The following is a 19,629-nucleotide window of genomic DNA, read 5'->3' as shown; positions in this document are numbered from 1 at the left end:
AAAAAAACGCAGCCTAGCATGTGGAATGTTGGGTAAATTATTCTAATAACATAAGGCCAAGTAGGTCTGAATTTTATCAAAACGTCGATATTGATGTTGAGTGCGGTCCATACCAATTAATTCCTCATAGTTGTTATGATCATGCTGTTATGCTATGCACAATGCGCATAATGATGTTACGTTTACCTCTGCCGTTTACCCTAAAAAGTTTCAATTATTCATTCATCAGCCTGATTATGCTGGAACCTTTTTGCTGCAGAGTATGCTCGTTTCTTACGTGGGGTCAGTCAGTGCTTACTTAGGCACTTCGAAACAAATATTTACGATGTCCACCACTCATTTATTATGAATCGATAGGTTATCTATGAAGCAGCTCAACAAAAATGTGTAATATCATGACGTTATTTATTTGGCTATGTTAGCGCACAACTAATTCAATACACCCAACGAAGATGAACAAGGAAATCTCTAACAAGGCACGCCTATCTCAAAACACTAACATAGAAAACAGGTGACTAATTACATATTGACTACACTACCTGGACTTCGATACTGTATCCCGGGATGCGAATTTAAACCAAGTGCGCACTACCGCAAACCCACACTCAGGAAACCAGAAGGGAGCAGCAGTCCATATTCTGTAAGCTACGGCGGTGGGGGAAGATAGCCGAAGAATCCCTCGTTCTGCGCCTTGATGACCGACGGATTGAGGGGCTCTGGTGCGCGTGTTTCGAGACCGACGCTTTCTGGATCTCGGGGTCTGGCGCTACCGACGTCTCCAGGACTGGAACCACTGGATCCTCCAGGCTGGACGCCGCTGAAGGGTTCCTCGCTGGGAGGCAGCATGCTGAACACCAGGCTCGGCACGATGTCGACGGTTCCAGGACGGAAGGAGAAAGGGCTCGGTGGACGTAGCGGGGTCGTCGTCGATGACTTTGAGGCAGTCGTTCTAGGACGGAAGGAGAAAGGACTGGGTGGACGCAGCGGAGTCGTCGTCGATGACCTTGAGGCAGTCGTTACCGGTCGAGATGTCTTTACTGGTCTGTTGTCCGTAGGCTGTCGGTCCACGGGGCGAGACGTCTGTGTCTGAGAAGGTCGTCGTCCTGGTTGTCCTACTGAAGTCGGTCGGGGCGATACGGTCTGTCCGGGGGACCCAGGCTGAGGTCGGCCGAGGGGTCGACGTCGCCGTGGCGGAGTTCCGCCCACTGAGGGCCGAGTTGAGTCTGTCTCAGTGGCAGTCGGTCGTTTGTCAGGACGTCCTGTCTCAGTGGTAGATGGTAGTCTGTCGGGGCGTCCCAAAGGTCTCCTAGGTCTCTCAGAGACAGGGCGCGATGGGAAGGTCTGCCCAGTAGCCCCAGGTCTCTTGCTATCAGTAACAGAGGTCTGATTTCGCGAACTTACCTTCGGATCTGGTCGAGATGATTGTTTGTTGGGTGTCGGCTCGAGATTCTGGCTGTCAGTTGAGCCCACCAACACGGGCTGAATAGTTGGACCGGGCAGTATATTGTCAAAACGGGAAATTTTGACTCCAGGCTTTTCTACATCTGTTACTGGCGAGACGCGCTGTCCGTTAGAGGGACGCCGGCTGGGAGAACCAGGTCTCCGTCCAACGCTTCCTTCTGTTCCAGGTGATCCAGTTTGCTCCACAGCAGTAGGTCTTGCAGGTCTCCGACTGGGGACACTAGGACTCTGTCCTGTGGCTACTGGTCTTGGGTTGTAACCACCAGGTCTCTGTCCTTGATTTCCCCCCGTTCCAGGCGAGCCCGCCTGTTCTGTGGAGGCAGGCCTTCTGCTGGGAGAAACAGGTGTCTGTACTTGATCTCCCACAGTTCCGGATGTCTCAGGTCGTCCCGAGGCAACAGGTCGTCTGCTAGGAACACCAGGTCTCTGTCCCCGAGTTCCCTCATCAAGTTCGGGTGACCCAGTTTGTCCCGAAACAACAGGTTTTCGGCCGGGAACACCAGGCCTTTGTCCCCGAGTTCCCTCTATTTCGGGTGATCCAGTCGTTCCTGTAACAAAAGGTCTTCGGACAGGAGCACCAGGTTTCTCTTCCCGATCTCCCTCCGTTTCACGCGATCCAGCCTGTCCAGTTGCGATAGGCCTCCGGCTGGGCACACCGGGCTCCTGTCCTGTGGCAATCGGCCTTCGAATGGCAGCAGCACCGGGTCTTCTCCTGGGAACGTCAGGTCGAACAGCTGCATCAGTCTCAGATTTCGGAGATTCAGACTGTCCTGTGGTGGAAGGTCTTCGGCTAAGATCACCTGTCCTTTGTCCCTCGGTTGAAACAATCGGTCGACGGCTGGAACTACCGGGCTTCTGGCTGACAGGGGATTGACCCCTTATAGTCTGGGGAAAGCTTGGCTGTCTTGGCAAGCTCGGGCGACTGTAGGCAGGCCGAGGTCGTTTTCTCTGCGGGGACGTTTCAGGCTTCGAAGAAAGCTTTTGTTGTCCTCCAGAGGATGACGGACGGATGGCAGCAACGGGTTGCTTTTCAGGAGATTCACCTGCCTTTGTTTGGGACGAGTCCGTTTGGACGCCAGTGATCGGTTGCGAGTAAGGTGGACGAGGACGTCTCTGAGGGGATGTCGATATGGATGAATCCGCAATCCCGGGAGTTTTGGGCTGATTAAGAACAGGGTTAATTGTCTGGTCTGGACGAGATTCGGGAATCGCCGTTTGTTTAGGATCAGCTGGTTTGCTGGATGCTGGTCGACTGTAAGCAGGGCGCGGTCTGCGTGCTGGGGAGAACTTTTCAGCCGCTGGCTTCGGATCACTGGAAGTCTGGATTGAGCCTGACCGACTAACTGGAGCTCGGGAAGAAGGCCGCCTTTGAGGCGATGTCTGATTGTTTGGTCTGGAACTGGGGACCCTACCAAAACTAGGTCTGCTCTTAGGAACAGACGTCGGACCCTGTGGAGAAACTTCATTTACGGATCCACTTGGCTGGGCGGTGCCTGTTCCATCTCCACCCAGAGGCCTTGTGGGCAATGATTCAGGCGTCTCACCTCTCTGCCCGGTGGGCTTTGGACGGCCATTTACAGGACGAGGTCGTAGGCTTTCGACCGAACTAAGCGCTGTTGGTTGAGACACACCAGTCGGTCTAGTGCGACTTGGCTGACGAGTACCAGGTCGCGAGATCTGTGGCGATTTACCACTTGAGGGCTTTGTGGCTACGACCTGACCAATGGCGCTGCTTGGACGTCTGTTGATCGGCCGCGGTTGCTGCCGTTGGCTGGAGCCACCTGAAGTTATTTGTTTGGGCTCTTCACTGATACCAGACCCAGGTCGACGAGAAACAGGGCGGGGACGCAATGGTCCAGATACTCCCCCAGCTTGGAAGGTGCTAGGTCGGCCCCCTGTTCCGCTTGTAGGCCGAGATGTCTGCCGTTGTGGTGAGGTTTGGGAATTCGGTCGACTGCTACCAATCTGGCTAGGAGAATCGGGACCCTGACCAACAGGACGAGGTACGGAGATGCCTGGTCCGGAGGCTGGTCGACGACTGGACAAACCAGGCCTCACACGTTGAGGAGACACATTTGCTGGTGGCCGGACGCTAGGCCTGTCCGCCGCTGTTGGTCGTCCAGAAACTGACTGAAGTGAGCCCCGAGAGGACTGCTGTACCTCAGGTGTCTGAGAACTGCTGGGATCTCCAGAAGAGCCTTGTTCAACACTTGGTCGGCGGCTTACTGGCCGTGATGGACGTCTTTGAGGTGCTGTTCCAGTTCCTCGCTGAGGCAGAGGCTTGGCGACACTTGTATTCGGCTCTTGTTTTGTCTTGCCAACTGATATAGGGCGGCGTCTGCCAGGGACAGGTATCTTTTGCTGAGAAGATCCTGGTAATTTTCCGTTAACTGTGGTCCTTCTAGGGGGCTCTCGCCCACGGCCATCAGGGCCCGTTGGTTCTTTTTCAGGAACCTCTGGCAAAGGTTTGGAGGCAATGGGTCGCTTTAAAACGCCTGCTTGACGACTTGGAGGAGGAATCCGTTGACCTGTAGGAACGGCATTTGGACGCAATTTCGGGTCAGACTGTGCCGAAGTCACTATTTGTCCAGGTCTGTTACCATATTTCGGATCGGTCGATGTTTCTGGTTTGTTCAGGAGTGACGGACTTCTATTGAAAGGTCTGCCAGAAGACGGAGGAAGACCCGCGTAGCTTGTCTTAGGGGGAGTGAACTCTGAGTCTGGCGGCAAATAGCCATCTCCAATGTCCGGAAGATCCTTACTTTCTGTTTTCTTTCCACCAGTAGATACAACTCTGGGTGCTTCTGAATCTTTATCAAAGGATCCACTTATTTCAGGATTCGACGGGGACCCTGGGGTTACACGACCTGATGATGACTTACTGGGCACTGCAACAGAGCCAGGTCTTCTAGGTCTTCCAAACTTGCCAATTCCTGATACCGAGCTAGGCGTGTTTACGCCGGATGCAGACTCTCGAGGGCCTGCTGTAACTCTCGTTGCAGTAGAAGTAGATCCAGGATTGGAGGAGATAGATGTTAGTCTTGTATTTGGTGCCCCAGGTTTATTGGTTCCTCTAACGGAACCTGTTGTTCTTCTACCTGCCGTAGGCCTGCTCGATACTGAGCCAGGTTCTCTGACTGACAATCCAGGTCTATTGTTCCCTCCAACTGATCCAAGCGAACCCGTTGTCCCAGGTGCACCAATTTCAGCTGAAGACCCTGGCAGTTTGCTTGTTGGTCCAGGTTTTTTAGACGACCCACCTAATCCGGGGATACGAGTGGTTTGTTTTGACTTTTCGGCTTCCTGGATCACCTCGCTTGGTGTCTCTGTCTTCCCGGCAACGGATCCCGGCGTCCTATTAGCTGTTCCGGGCCTGAGAGATACCGGCCTTTGCCCACTGATTGTTGACAATTCAGGCTTACCAGTTTCTTTAGCAGGCACGGACACTCGATTTGGTGCACGTGAGTTGTCCGTTCCAATGCGTCCCGGTACCCTGTCTGTTTCGGGTCTACTCGATACCGGTACACGACCCGGGCCTCGCTTGTCAGGAGTACCAAAGGACCCTGGGGACCTGTTGCCTGTCACTGGTCTACCAGAAACTCCCGCGGTAGGCCCCGGCAGCGGAGCCCTGCTCCCGGCTTCAGGGCTACTGGATTCAGTTACAGCTTCTGGGGTTCTTTTTGGTGCCGCGGACTGAATAGCCTCCAAACTTGGCAATGGCGTTTTACTTGCTGTTCCTGGCTGAACTGGTCCGGATGTACGGTCTCCCGCATTGCTAGTGAGTCCAGGTCTCGATCCAAATGCAGGTTCCGCGGTTTTGATTGATGAACCGGTCTTGCCAATACCTACAACAGATCCCGGGCCTCCGTCACGTGTTGAACTTGGCTTATTAGAGCTCTGTACAATCCCCGGCGTTCTATCGGATGTTCCCGGACTTTGCGTTCTGGTACCAGAGCCAGGCGATCTGCTGGTTGACCCAGGGCTGGTGGATCCAGGTGTTCTTTCCCCAGGCTTTCCAGGCTGTAGCACAAACCCTGGTATTCTATTTGTTTTAGGTTGGTCCGTCCCTGACAGTGAGCCTGGAATGTCATTGCCCCCTCTCGGGCTATCAACCGTAAATCCAGGTCTACGCTTTGTCGAGTCAGATGTTGTGATCCCACCAGAAGATCCTGGCAATCCAGGTTGTATTCCTGATTGGTCATCTCCAGAAGGCTTTGTTGTCTTGCGGACTGGTGCAGGCCTTCTGTTTGTCCCTGAGCCTGGCGTTACACGTGCTGAATTTTTGCTTGCTCCAGGCTTTCCAGATGTAGCCTTGGGGAATATATTTGAAGCACCAGCTTTATCATTTCCTGAAAGAGGCCCGGGTATTCCTATGTTTGTTCCCGGCCTCGCAGACCCAGGCACAGAATCAGTCTCCGAGCCCGACGATCCAGGTTTACCAGTTTCAATTACAGACGTTGGGATTTTATCTATGGTCTCTGGCATACCAACTTCAGATACGAGGCCTGGCGCCGTCGACCCAGGCCTTGACAGGCTCGGCCTTCTGTTTGGTGCTCTGGGATTACCAGATCCCACTTGATCTCCTGACCGTTTGCTATCATCTGGTTTCGGCCTACCGATTCCAAGAATGGGTTTCGAAGGTCTCGTGGACGTTCCAGTACCAATGTTGGATCCTGGTCTTCTGTTCCCTGGGCCGGGTCTGCGAGCTCCGTCAACGTTATTTTCATTTGATGGTATTCTGCTCTTTGTCCCAGGTTTCACAGATACCGATGTTGATCCTAGTGTCCCACTTGTGCTTACAGGTCTGCCACTTTCAGGCTCAGATTCTGGAATCCTGTTAGGTGATTCCGGATTACGAGATGCAGAGATAGATCCTGGTCTTTTATCTGCTTTAGGTCTATCTGACGGTGAGCCTGGTTTCCTGATACCTGGTCCAGGTGAAACAACAGTCCCAGGTGTTCTAGTTTCTGATCCTGGGTCTCTAGAGCCTGACACCGAAATTGCATTCGTTGTTCCGCGTCTTGAAGACCCAGGTGCTTGGCCAGCATCGGCACTAGGTGTTATAGGCCCGCTGGGTTCAAACACAGACCCTGGCCCCCTCGTTGCTGTGGCAGACGTTGAGCCCGTAGTACTGGGTAGAGGATCACTTGGTCTAGTTGCAGGCCCTGCTTTCCCTCCAAATTGCTTAGGGGTTTCAGATCCCGCCACAGAAGTACCTGTTGCCGTAATAGAAGATTCTGGTCTGCTGCTGCTTGGCCCAGATGTGGACGTCTGAGGTCCAGGTTCTTTATTCGGCGTTCGGCGGATCGAAAAAGGAATTGATGGTATCTGCCCATAATAGCCGGTTTTGGGTGGTACAAATTCTGAAGTGGGTGGCAAATAACCATCCCCAATATCAGGCAATATGATAGGCGTTTTAGGTTTGCCATTAGATGATTGCATGCCACCAACGGTGCTAGCAGATTCAGTTTTCCTGGCATTATCAAGGATAGGAGCGATACTAACAGAAGCGGGAGATGGTTTCAGGGAGCTGCTAGTTGATTCTGCACTTCCACGCGTGACGGTCGATCCTGATGGTGTCGGAGTGGATTTAGAAGCTTTTGTTTTACCAGCTGCCACGGGATTTCTTGAATCGATGGCAGGATCTGGATTCCTTTTACTCGTACTAGTCCCCAGTTTTCCACCAATGATCTCAGGTGTCCCCTTACCAGCAGCGGGCAATCGGGACGAAGAAGCGGGCGATTTGACTCTTCCTGTTGGGTTTCGACTGGAGGTTGCTGTTGTTTTCCTATCAGTTGTCTTTCCTTCGTTCGAGGATGTTTGTCGAGCTCCAATGCCAGGTTTTGGTACTTTAGCAGTTGGCTCACCGCCACCACTTGGTCTATCAACATCTGCAATCGCCGGCCTTTTTCTGCCACTGAAAGCATCAGCCGGTTGACGAGTAGTACCAGACCCTCTTCCTGCAGATGTGGGACCAGCGCTGCTCGCATCCACCCGTGTTGTGCCAGGCGCTAGGCCTACAACAGGCCCTCTCGAAGCAGACGTGGAATCAATATCCTGAGATGTTGGCTTTCTGCCAAATGCAGCCGGTTTTCTTCCATTGCTTGGCGTAGTTGTAACTCTTGACGAGGTCGCGTCCGGCGAGTCAGATTTATTTTGCTTTCCAAGACCATTTTTCGTTCCTGTTGCAGAGCCTGGTCTGTTTGGTTCCAACAGGCCACCGGCAGATGAGCCAGGTCTTCTTCTCGCTCCACCTAAGGCAGCTTTGTTTTCGCCTGCAGGCCCTAATCTCTGTGGTGCAGGACTAGTTGATGTTTTCTTGTCTCCAACGATTGAACCAGGTCGTCCATTCGGCAATCCAGCAATTCTGCTTCCAGAACCAGAACTAGGCTTGCCCTCTGCTCCACCGGTCTCATCTACCCCAGTGCTGACTCTCTTCCTTTCTCCATCGGATACGGGTGCCTGCCCTCGGTCGATAGGTCTTCCTCCAGATGGTCGTCTTCGGTTTCCGGCTTCTGCAGGCATTCCACCACCCTCAACTGGCATGGGATCGCTCGTACGAACACCAGTCGATGATGGAGTTTTAGCGTTGACATTTCCTGGTGTCTGCGATTCTCCGCCAAGAATAGGCCTTCTCGCGTTATCCTCAAATTTTTCGCGAGTGCCACCAAATGTTTGTGCAAGAGGTGTTGTTCTGCTGCCAGTAGAATCAGTGGGCGAGCTTCCTTGCACTCGTCGTGTGCCACCAACAGCAGTTCCTGGTCTTGTGATTCCAGTAGCTGAGGGCCGTCCTCGAACAGACTCTGGCTTTTGAACATCTCCTTCAACGCTAGAAGGGCCATTAGTGGGTCTGAATTTGGCACGATTATCAGCCAATGGCGACCTGTCTCCTCCACCCAGCGGTAAAGGCTTACCTGCAACAGATTTTGAGGTTTCACCTCGGCTAACAGACGTAGCAGTTTCACCAGGAGTGGATGTTTTACTTCCCTCCGCTATCTTTTTCCTTCTGCTGTCCGTTGGCGACCTAGTATTTTCAAATCTGCCGGGACCACCGCCGAGTCCTTCAGGTTGTTTGACACCAGAGTCAGGTCTTGGTTTCCTGCCGACTCCACCAGCAATGACGGGTTTTCGCACGGGTGAGCTGCCCGTTGCGCCTGCCTTTGAGGGCCCAATGGGGTCACCTGGCCTTGATCCCACGATGCCTGGTGTTTGTGCAGTAGGTGTGTCACCTGCCTTCCTAGGTGGAGACCCGACACCGCTTCCTTGTCTACCATCACTAGGTCTTGTCCCTGGTCCTGTTGTGCTATCAACTCCAGTTACTTGAGCATCCTTACGAGGTTTGGTGGGTCGGCGGATGGGGAACTCGATAGTCGGTCGTCTGTTCACATATCCCATAAAGTCCGGGTCTATGTTGAAGCCTGGCAATACGGGAAATTCGCCATCCGCCCAGCCAGAGCCAGACGACTTGCGGACGCTTCCCACTGAGGGCAGTTCATCGTCTCCCCAGCTACTGCCAGAACTCCCACTAACCGACGCAGATGGAGCTTGTTCTTTCACACCTCCACCGACCCCGGATCTTTCTGATTGCACATCATCTTGACTGCCACCGAAATCCTGTCTCCCAGAGCCCGGCAGAATGACTATGAGCCCCGAAGACGATTCTCCGATTTCGCTACCATAATAGTCAGGCGGAGATCCCGAGTCTTCCCATCCGCTACCAGAACCAGAGCTCGACGTGGATCCCAAGGCACCGCTCTCCCATCCGGATCCAGATGTGCTCTTCAAAGGCTTCCTGTAGCCAAAACCACCGCGACTGACTCCTGATTCGAGACCTTCGTCCCCTCCGCTGCTGCCTGAACCAGCTCCACCAGCAGAGCCCGCTAGCACGTCATCCGATCCCCTCGCCCCGCCGCCACTTCTGCCAACTACAGAATCGCCAGGAGATGTGGGCGAAGTATCGCCATCGCCACTTCCTCCTCCAGTCTGCTTCCGAGCCTGGCTCGATTCAAGAACTCCTTGTCCTTGGTTGGTCTTTTGTGTCGTCGTCGCTGTTACCCCTGTCTGTGGGGTCACACCTTTTCTGACTGCCTTCCCCACGTTTGCTAACGGACCAGTCTGTGCTGATACACGAGGTGAAGGGGAGACAGTGGGCACCTTGTCGTTGGCAGCTTGTCCAAGTCCATCTTTGTCGTCTAGCCACGGTGGCAAAGTGTCATTACCAGTTCCGTCGTCGGTCACGGCAGCGCCGAGAAGCGCTGGGTCATAGGGACCGAAGTCGGTAAAGTCGTCAAAACCAGGAGATCCCGGGGGGATCGCCGATCCGTTTGCATAGAAGCCAGGGGAGAATTCCTTCCAGGGAGGCAGATAGCTGCCACCCCAGGTACCGAAAGCTCCCTTAATGCGATCGGAAGAGTCAGTCATGTCAAAGCGGGCGGGATTGTGAGGATAGTAGCCGTCGATGCCTCCGTACTTCTCTGATGTTCCGTCGCCAGCTAAAAGAGCGGTGGAAAGAGGTGTAAGGTGCGAGTGCAGTGTACCACTAGTGCACAGTGCAGGGGAGACATGCACCGCGTGCAGTGATCATGCGAAACTACTACTGAAGATTGTTGAGTAAAGAAATCTTAGATATCACTCATGCAAAAAATAGCCGACTGAATTGCCATAAAAATGCTACCTATAAGGGATTATAAATGTTCTGAAATTACTGTTCATTTAGGGGAGATATATTGAATATTGATGTTATGCCGAAAACAAAATGCAAATGGCAGCCAATGACAGTATTGTCCTAATACTTCCAAGATGTTCTTGAAACTAATTTAACACACTTCAACTTGTTTTATAAATCACTAATTCAACAGGCAGATATCTACACTGTGCCTGTGAGTAAGTTACAATTTTTAATCAATGGAACAATTGTGAATACAAAAGAATGTGATATCAAGAATAAAAAGTGAATTTTAAGGTGTAAAAATGTCTTTTTAGGCACTGACATCGCTGATTAAGTAAAAGTTTTGAGTGAAACACATGCAAATCTAGCTGCATAGTGCTCGAGCTAACCGTGCAAGGTGCCTGGTGCATTGATAAGTATCATCTACCAGCATGCCGTACTATCTACTATGTGCACCTAGTAATTGAGCACAATGCTCAATCCCGTTGGCAGAAAATACACACCGTCTCTCAGCTACCAAAGAACACTTCCAGACTTTCTGATCTGTGACTGAGGAGGACGGAATCGGACGGAAGCCCAATCCAGCCAAGAACAGACGTGAGAAGAATCAGGTGTTCGTGCCGCGCACATCCGTAAGGATGGCCGTACGGCCGTACGCATGTGTGCTCCCCGAAACCCCACTAACGTCCCCGGAAGGTACTCACGAATGGCTGCGCAGTAGGGAGCTCCGTTCCTCCGCTGCATGCACCGGAATCCCACCCTGCACTGGGTGGTCTCGCAGTCGGGCTTTCTCGGCGCCAGACAGACGCTTGCACAGCCGTTGTTGCAGCATTTGGTGTTGTCGGCGCACTGGGCGTCATAGCGACAGGTGTCCTGACAGCCGCCGCCCAGGGAGCCAGTGGCTGGCAGCTTCGGACACAGGCCAAACTTTTCATCTGAAAACGAAACCAATCGAGTGAAGACAATTAAAAAAGTTCGTTGCCAATACATACAGTGACGTAATGCAACAGCATCAATTTATTAATAACGTTTATAAGAAAATGATCTTAACCCGGCAGTTGCTGGGGTATTTCGCCACCCACCGTTTGCTGGGGGGGGGGGGGGGCGTTAAACGCCCCCAGCCGATAACTCGAGAACCAATAGGCGCAGCGAAACGCACGAGGCGGCAAACGAAAGAGCGCGACGAGACGCTTCAGATGAGTACTTTTAAGTTGAATTTTGAGGTCACAGGTCAGGTCAAGGTCAGGTCAAACACCTGAAATCGGGCTTTCAGTAGCATGGACTTCAGGACTTCGCAATGGGCGCCTCTCGTCATAAACTCTGTCAAAACGGTGCACAATCCATCATATAAGGCCTACAAGAGTGTCAGCTCCATGCAGGGGTCAGTCAAGCATAGGTCAGGGTCAAGGTCAGGTCAACCGGGCAGGCACATATCCTCGAAAATCAAAACTGATATTCGCAGCCTGTGACACATGTTTTATGGGTGATTTGGGGCGTAGAACACGATGGTGACACTCATTTTATCATATGTGTACGTGTTTGGCTAAAAAAGTTCAATTTAAGAAATTCATGTATCATGGTCGTGAAGTAGTCACGAGAAATTGCTAAGATTCAGTTCAAGATTTTGGAAAATGCGGAACGATAATCAATAATCGAAGATAGCCATTTCATTCTTCATGGTATTGGCAGTCTAATGGCGTTTATGACATGTTTATATGTCTATTCTGTGATTTTATATGATTTTTTGAACATATGCCGTTTTTGGTCGAAAACTCAGAAATCATGACGTCACTAAAACCTCGATATCTCAAAAATTTTCCGACCGATTTTTTTGAAACTTTGTCACAATAAACTTCAATCAATTCCCTACAGGTACCCAAAATTTGGCGCGCCGCAGGCGCGCCGTTTTTATGCTATGGCCCGGCGAAAAAAGTGGGGGCGTTTAACGCCCCCCCCCCCCCCAGCAACTCGCGGGTTAAATTAAATGCATGAAATTTTATCCGCGCAACAAAAGCTGATCTCCCCTCCAGCTTCAAGTCTGTTTTCCTCAGCTCACAAGTCGTCACAACCCTTGCATCCGGCACCCACCTGTCCTGAAGCACTGGGCATCCTCCGTGGGACTCTCCACACAGGCCGTGCCCGGCTCGCAGCTGATCTCATCACAGAGTTTCCTCGTGTCGGGGGCAGTGCAGACCAGAGCACAGCCGTTACTGCAGCAGCGCTGGTCCCCGCTGCACTGTGAGTCGTACTGACACTGCTCCTCACAGGAGCGGGTCCGAGCGTCCCACAGGGAGGGTGACGGACAGCGACCGGTCTCCTTCGGAGCTGGGGAGGAGGAGGAAATGACGGGTATGGTGAAAATCACAATCGTAAATAGTGATAGAGTTTGATGTGACAGCAACCATGTCGAACTTCAAATGAAAACCAGTTCGACTGGAAACGAAGCTTGCTATTGAAAAATATACCCAGGCAGTACAGACATTCCAATAAGCGTCTACTATTTGAAGTATATATCTTTTTTTCTACGCTTTGATGAGAGCAATGCAAGAAAATAAATAACTTTAAATAGGTGTTCACAGCATCGATACTAATGAACAAATTTCCATTTTCAAGTGACCCCTATCAGTCTGTTCACTCTATTGCACTCACCGGTATCAACACAGACGGCATCTTGGCTGCTGTCCCCATCCACACACACATGTCCCGGCGGACAGGTGAGCTGGTCGCACGTGCGCCTGAAGTCGGGATCCAGGCAGACGGAGGCACAGCCGTTGTTGCAGCATCTCTGCTGGCGTGGACACTCGGAGTCGTAGCGACATTCGTCCTGACAGTCGCCGCGGTACGAGCCGGGGCGGATGGCAGGACACCGACCTGCCTTTGTCTCTGCGGGTAGAGAGGGGAAGAGAGGGAGGAGTGAGTTGGTGAAAGACGGCCGACTTGAGTGAGAAAGTTTGGGTGGATTCTAACATTATTTCCTAAAGAAATCGGATGCTATTGAAAGAAACTACATAACAATATCAGTAGTTGATATCGATAATTTACACCCCAGTAAGGATAATTAAAAAGCTAAGCGGAAAGAAAACGATCTGCCTCTTTGACAGAGTGGTATACCGTCCAATCAGTGGGGCATCCCCTGCACCAGACAGCAGAGCCAGCAGCTCATTCACAGTCAGTGCTGATGACGGCCGATTAAACGCCCATAGTGATCGATCAGTGATGAATGACATCTGCATTGAAAGATGATTGGGATGTCGTTCTAAAAACGGAAGGATTGTCGATATTGTAATGCATTTTTTAATGTCGTATCTTTCGTCATAACATAATAACGGCACTTCCCCCGGTTAGTTTCTGCTGATGCATAATTGTAGCCAAAAAGTGGATCCTGTATCATCCACCCTCACAATAAAAATATGTCAATCAAAAATTAAGTACAACATATTTGTAAGTAAGCGGCGAGCGAGCCGACCGATGACTTAAGGCAATAATGTTTAAGGTACCGAGTTTAGTCTTCAATATGCTGCTCTCCTATCACCATATCCCCCGTAAAGAAATTCAGCAAAATAAGTCAAACGACTTGAAACAAATAGGCATGCCATAGCTTGGTTTCGGTGAGCGATTGTAGCCGTACCTATGATGCGCGTTCCGCTGGCCTCACTGCCGCAGTAGGCCTGACAAAAGCCCGACTCCGACGCCTTGTTGATGTAGTGCATGTCCTCGAAGAAGATGGAGAGAGGACGGGAGCTCTCCGCAGGTGTGGAGGGAGAGAGCGCGGAGGACACGGGTCGGGAGGGTCCCCTCTTCTGACCCGGGGAGGGATCCCTTCGCCTACCCTGAGATGGCCCCCCTCGTCTTGAATTTCTTGCTGCGGAAATAGAAGTCCTGGTGGGACCTTTCGGTGAAGCCCTGACACTACCTCTCGAGGAGAACCCATCGCTGCCATTGGTCCGGCCGCTATAATGTTCAGAACCTCTATCCCTTTCAGCACCACGGAAAGAGAAATCTGTCTTTTTCGGCAGCTTTGTGGCCTGAGCGACATCCCTGATTGAGGCAACATTTGTTCTCCGCGGGGAGGGTTCAGTGACTGGAGAGACGGGTGGGGGCTCGATGGAGAGCTTCAGGGGCTCATGAGACCTAATCGTTCCTGTTCTTGGTACTAGAGGAGTACCGGGATCGAAGGGAGATAGGGAGGAAGTGACTGAACGATCAGTCCCTAGAACTGGTGAGCCTGAAGCTTCACTAATGGCTTGGACCGCTCTCCGATTGGTAGACAGATCAGGGGCAGAACTGATAAGTGATGAGCGTAAGGCAGGCGTGCCGGATTGAACAGAATTGAAGTTAGGAACATTATGGTGGGCGCCACCGACTGCAGCGGTTACCAAGGCACCAAGAGTGGGAATAGGGGAGGTATTCAACGTATGGGTGATTTTGTCAAAGGTAGGGCTAGGAAGGAGACCAACAATGGATGGACTTGATGTGCTTTCTGAGGCTAAACGCAGAACCCCGTAATTACTTAGCCTTTCCCTGGGCGAAAAAGAGCTCGGGGTAATACGCCTTCGTGAAGACTTGTCCCCTCTCAATAGACCTACCTTTCCCGGCCTTTTGTTTCTGCGAACTTTGATAATCTTTATCCGTTTACGAATAGGCACTACTTTAACACTATCATTCCCACTACTTCCTTTTGAAAGACTAAGAGGGAAACTCGGGTTTTTATCTATGACTGGGCGGAACCCTTTGGGTCTCATTTTGATCCGAATTCTCATGGGTCGTTTGAGGGTCACTCGGGGGCTCGGGGTCACCTCACCCACACCCCCTCCCACCCGACCTCCCGAGGAAGGGCTCACGCTCTCCGGCACCGGCTCCGTGACCTCCTGCGGGGTCATGACCTTGACCGCCTCGGGCAGCTGGTACAGTCCGCTGAGCTGGGTCGGAACGGACGGTGGAGGAGTCCCGGCGACCAGCAGGGTCACCGCACACAGTACCACTCCGCGCCGCGCGGCCATCGTCACAGAACGGCGCACAGGTGCGCGCAGAGCCGGCAGGGGACTGAGCACACCGCCGGCAGGGGACTGAGCGCGCCCGCGGCACTCCGGTCGCCTCTTATAACCTCACGAGCCGCCCGGTCCCCCTGCCCCCCCCCCCCCCCTGTGTGTGAGCAATATAGACGGCGGGGTCCGCAGACCAACTACGTCATCAGGTGACCAGTGACGTAATTGTTTGTCTCCGAGGAGCGGCGGTGTGATACGGGCCCGGCCGAGGCGAGGTTTACCGTGGGAATTCGACTGCAACTGCTGCGCTCTGAGACTGACTGACCCTGGGCCGACAGCAGCGGAATAACGGAGAAGTTGACAGCTGTCTTCGTGCAAGGTTTGACACCACTATGAATCAAGTGGTCATGACAGCAGTATTATGAATAACGAAAAAATCAACGTTAATAATTTATGACTGAAGAGGTGGTAGCCATTCCATTACACCAGACGTGTATGGATCTGGGATCAATTTATCTTTATCTCAGATCCCATAGAATTGTACACTTTGTGACTTTGCTCCTCCATTTTGTCGAAAGGTTCAGTGAGATAACGGATCTAGATAGGTATATTTGGCGACAGAAACGTGATTTATTTTCTTTGTTGTTGCGATGGACGGGCAATATTCTTTGGGGGTGTGGGTATTTAAGTGTGATCAGTGTGATCGCACATCACATTTTCCAATTTTGAGGAATTTGACAGTAAGTGCCATGGCATTAGGTACTTGAGATTATGGATGTGGGATTAAATTACACTCAGGTCATAACACACACAACCTCCTCACGATTAAAACTTAACGTTAATTGTTTAACTTTGCAATAGCAATGCCCTTTGACGGAGTAGACAGGCGGGCGAAGCGTGTCCGCAAATGTTCATTAAAAAAACGCGGCTCATATGTATGTAGTGGTATCACTTAAAAAAAAGTTGAAAAAATAGGTCGAGACGGATCACGCAACAAACTAGAGACCGAAGTATAGGGAACGCTTGACTGAGAGAAAAGCATACAGGTCCAGGTAGTGAAACCACTAGCAATTGGCAATTTGAGCCCCATTGTTCGATCATTATTCACCAGCGTGAGCCGTGATAACGTATTTCCGGAAGCTTGAGGAGCGTTTGCGAATCAGACGTCAGAGGGTCATCGTGAATGGTAGGACCTCCAACTGGAGACCTGTGACCTCCGGCGTTCCAGAAGGAGCACTTTTGGCCCCCCTCCTTTTCGCAATGTTCATCAACGATTTACCGTGTCACATCACATCCGGCTGCCTTTTGTACGCCGACGACGTCAAAATTTTCCGCCAAATCAACTCCCCAGCTGACGGACTATTGCTGCAGAACGACCTCAATCAGCTGTCAGCCTGGTCCGTCAGATGGGGACTTACTCTAAATCCAAAAAAGTGCAAATCATTCACGATGACCCTCAAGCGTGCCCCCGTCCAGACCAAATATTTTATAGCCGATGCGGAACTAGAACATGTGAGCGAGATCAGGGACTTAGGGGTGACCCTCGACACCAAATTAACGTTCGCGCCGCATATATCAGACATTGTTCGCAAGGCCAATCGTGCGCTCGGCCTCCTCATTCGTTCTTTTCAAGTCGGCTTCGGCAAGGCAAAATTCAACCGCAGCGCAGTGTTAGCCGCATACTTCTCAAACGTGCGCTCCATTTTAGAATATTGCAGTACGGTCTGGGCGGGGGCGGCAAAGTCCCACGTGGTGCGGGTCGATCGAGTTCAGCACAAATTCCTCATCTGGCTGCTGGCGAACACATCCTCTGGTTCCTCTCCGTCTCTCTCCTACAGCAGCCTATTACTCCATTTTCAAATCCCTTCTCTGGCACAACGCAGGATCCAGCACGATATCCTTTTCCTAAAGAACATCTTTCATGGGAGAATCAGCTCCGCCATCCTTGTGAATGCATTTCCTCTCCATGTGCCACCTCGATCGACCCGCACCAACACTCTTTTTGCTGTGCCCCGCGCTCGTGTGATGGCAGTGCAGTCGGGCATGTATTGCAGGATCCCGAAGGCAATCAACGCTTTTTTGTCCACCAATCCAGAGGCGGACATATTTAATGACAGTTTACGTGCTTTTAAAACTCGTGTCACCGCATACGTTTTAACCGTGTAGTTTTTTGCTCACCGATCTCACTTTTGTTTTGTTTTACTTTACTTTTATTGTGTTTATTTTTTATGTGTATTCTTAATTTTCTCATCATTCTGCTGATGTTTATTATTACCCCCTCGTGCTTCATTTGCACTTTTATATGCATCTTTTGATGATTCTTTTTATGCATCATGTATTTTGGAACACCTTTATCTTAATTTTCATTTTATAAAATAGTTGGGAACTGCGGGCTGTGATGCGACAGGTATGATGTTTACAATGTGTCTTATACTGTTTAACTGTTTTTATGTTGACTTCACCTGTCAGTGGGGCTTGTCCCTGTTGGTGATTCTGATAAATAAATAAATAAATAAATCTCATCCCTGTCGAATATGACAGCACGGCACGTCCGGCCTACTGTACTGTCGTATCCGCGCGTTTCAAATGAGCCCCTTCCTCTTCTTCCCAGTCGGTCAACGATGCGCCTCGACCAGGTTGAATGAGTCAGGTTTTTATGCGACGATCTATTGCCGTTGTCAAATGCTCAATGGGAGACGCAAGTCTCATTCAACTGCCGTTGATTCATAAACATCCTTGTGCTGACTTCAATTAGACGTCTATACGATGAATGCGTTATCATAAAAACTGAGACAGTGTATCAAATAGAATAGCGGGTGCAAGTCATATGGCAAAAGTGTCTGATTGTGGTGAGAGTGTTCTCCAATGTCTTCATGTGTAAAGCAACAACGTAAAACCGAAATACCATGACAAGCAATAGAAGACCCAATTGAAGTGCAAAACAGTGAGCGTGTTTTGTCAACGAATTTCAACAGTAGTTCAAACGAGTTTTTTTCTTTTTCACAGAACAAAATAAGCGACCGAGTCCACGCTTGCCCGGACCGAGGCTGGTAAACGGTATTGTATAAATCGTCTATGACTGTTATCGAGAAGGAAAGTGTTTGCAGACGACCTTGCCTCCCACGGCAAAATCGAGGCACCGACGGCGATGGAGAAAGTGCTCTCAGGGTTTATCGTGCTTTTGAGCGAAATGTCTTTCCCAATCTCACTCATCGTCGGAAAAGTACGAGGCCGACAATCACTGGACTCACCTATAGTCAAAATCGAGATTAGTAAATTAGAGTTAGTTGCCTGAGCCCATCATAGTACATATATCTTACGGCAAATTCTCTCGAAATGGGCAATAGGTAGTATCTTTGTGATTGATGGGTCATTGCCTTTTGCATAGGACAGAGGTGAGCTCAAAACAATTGATCTTGATGCGAACGTGAAGGAAACGGCATGATAGGAATTTCAAAACATCATGCTCTGTTTGCATGTCGGTAAAAAAGGGAATAAAAGCAGCCACTTACCTCTATTTATTGATCCTTCAGCAATGTAATCTGTAAAAGGAAAAACAGGCATGTGAAAACATTGCACAAGAAACCAAACTCAACATTTGTATGTTTCACTACATGTCGCTTCTGTTTAGGCTAGTAAAACGTTGCATCGACAAATCAACTTTTGTTTTGTTTGTTTTTGTTTTGTTGGGTGAGGCCCTTTCGGTCCAATGAGACCATTTCAGAGCCGGGAGGATGATAGGATATAGGGGGAGACATTGGTCTGGACAGGCACCCTAGTGAGTCGCCGGGGCTGAGCCCGTCCAGAGGACAGGCCACCCAGCCCCAAGGCACTCACTGCACCCGGCTACGGGGTGCGCTCCCTCGGGAGCAGCGGTGCCGCTCCAAGGGAGCAGCCCGCATGAGATAAAGTTGCCTGTCCAGCCCGGAGGGGGTTGCGGCGTGGAGGACAGAGATTTCAGTATCCTGAGTATAGAATCACGGAACGGTGACAAATCAACCTATTTTCTAATTCCAGGATACTTTCCAATTATGCAGTTCATTACACTTATTGGTAAAACGTCTTTCCCTTATGAGGGTGTTTCGTGCTTACTCTGAATGCAGATGGCTCCATCTTCCTCCTCGTAGCACTCCTCACCGGGCGCGCAGATTTTATCCGCACACGTTTCCCGGGCTGAAAATGAGTAGCTGTGTAAGAGCGATTCGCTATACGGCGCAGCAGAGCGCCGCCTAGTGGTAAGCCATATAAAAGCGAACAGCGCCATCTGCGTCTCCATTTGCTGATCGACCATTCAGGATGTGCCCGTGAAGTTCCTGAAGTTAATTTGAGACATGAAATAATCACGATTTATTTCAACGATTCGTTAGTTTTGCTTCTCGGAAAGCAATAAAAAATCACATTAAAAAAGGTATAAACTGAGCTCAGTTATAGAGGCGGACTGGACTTTGGAATAACCCGGCTCCCGAGCATAACCGGAAAACAGTCATTTGACCTAAGATTGTAAAGCTTTAAAAA

The 19,629-nt window shown here is 50.7% G+C and overlaps 2 protein-coding genes across 3 annotated transcripts in view; both read right to left on the bottom strand.

Moving 5' to 3' along the window:
- The window catches only part of LOC122375493 (neurogenic locus notch homolog protein 2-like), a 60,146-nt gene that overhangs the window by 3,337 nt on the left and 37,180 nt on the right, over positions 1-19,629 (bottom strand). Inside the window, exons 15-19 of one of the 2 annotated variants that reach the window (XM_043354903.1) lie at positions 19,207-19,287; positions 18,627-18,656; positions 12,779-13,012; positions 12,218-12,454; positions 10,834-11,064 (exon numbers count right to left, since the gene is read on the bottom strand). In XM_043354903.1, coding sequence (XP_043210838.1) covers positions 10,834-11,064; positions 12,218-12,454; positions 12,779-13,012; positions 18,627-18,656; positions 19,207-19,287 — 813 coding nt within the window. Of the gene's footprint in view, positions 1-10,833; positions 11,065-12,217; positions 12,455-12,778; positions 13,013-13,757; positions 15,233-18,626; positions 18,657-19,206; positions 19,288-19,629 lie in introns of those variants that run through there. The other variant, XM_043354905.1, reaches the window with a different exon arrangement.
- On the bottom strand, positions 160-6,976 carry LOC122375492 (collagen alpha-1(VII) chain-like). The gene has a single exon (XM_043354902.1). The coding sequence runs from the start codon at positions 6,901-6,903 to the stop codon at positions 646-648; it is 6,258 nt and encodes a 2,085-aa protein (XP_043210837.1). The 5' UTR covers positions 6,904-6,976; the 3' UTR covers positions 160-645.

This window comes from Amphibalanus amphitrite, unplaced genomic scaffold (genome assembly GCF_019059575.1).
Source record: "Amphibalanus amphitrite isolate SeventyFive unplaced genomic scaffold, NRLGWU_Aamphi_draft 001853F_arrow, whole genome shotgun sequence".
Taxonomy (NCBI): domain Eukaryota; kingdom Metazoa; phylum Arthropoda; class Thecostraca; order Balanomorpha; family Balanidae; genus Amphibalanus; species Amphibalanus amphitrite.
This window is presented reverse-complemented; position numbering and strand designations above follow the sequence as displayed.

Bases quoted from the DNA above. Each gene is read 5' to 3' on its own strand.
- LOC122375492 (XM_043354902.1), bottom strand. From the start codon at position 6,903: ATGCAATCATCTAATGGCAAACCTAAAACGCCTATCATATTGCCTGAT.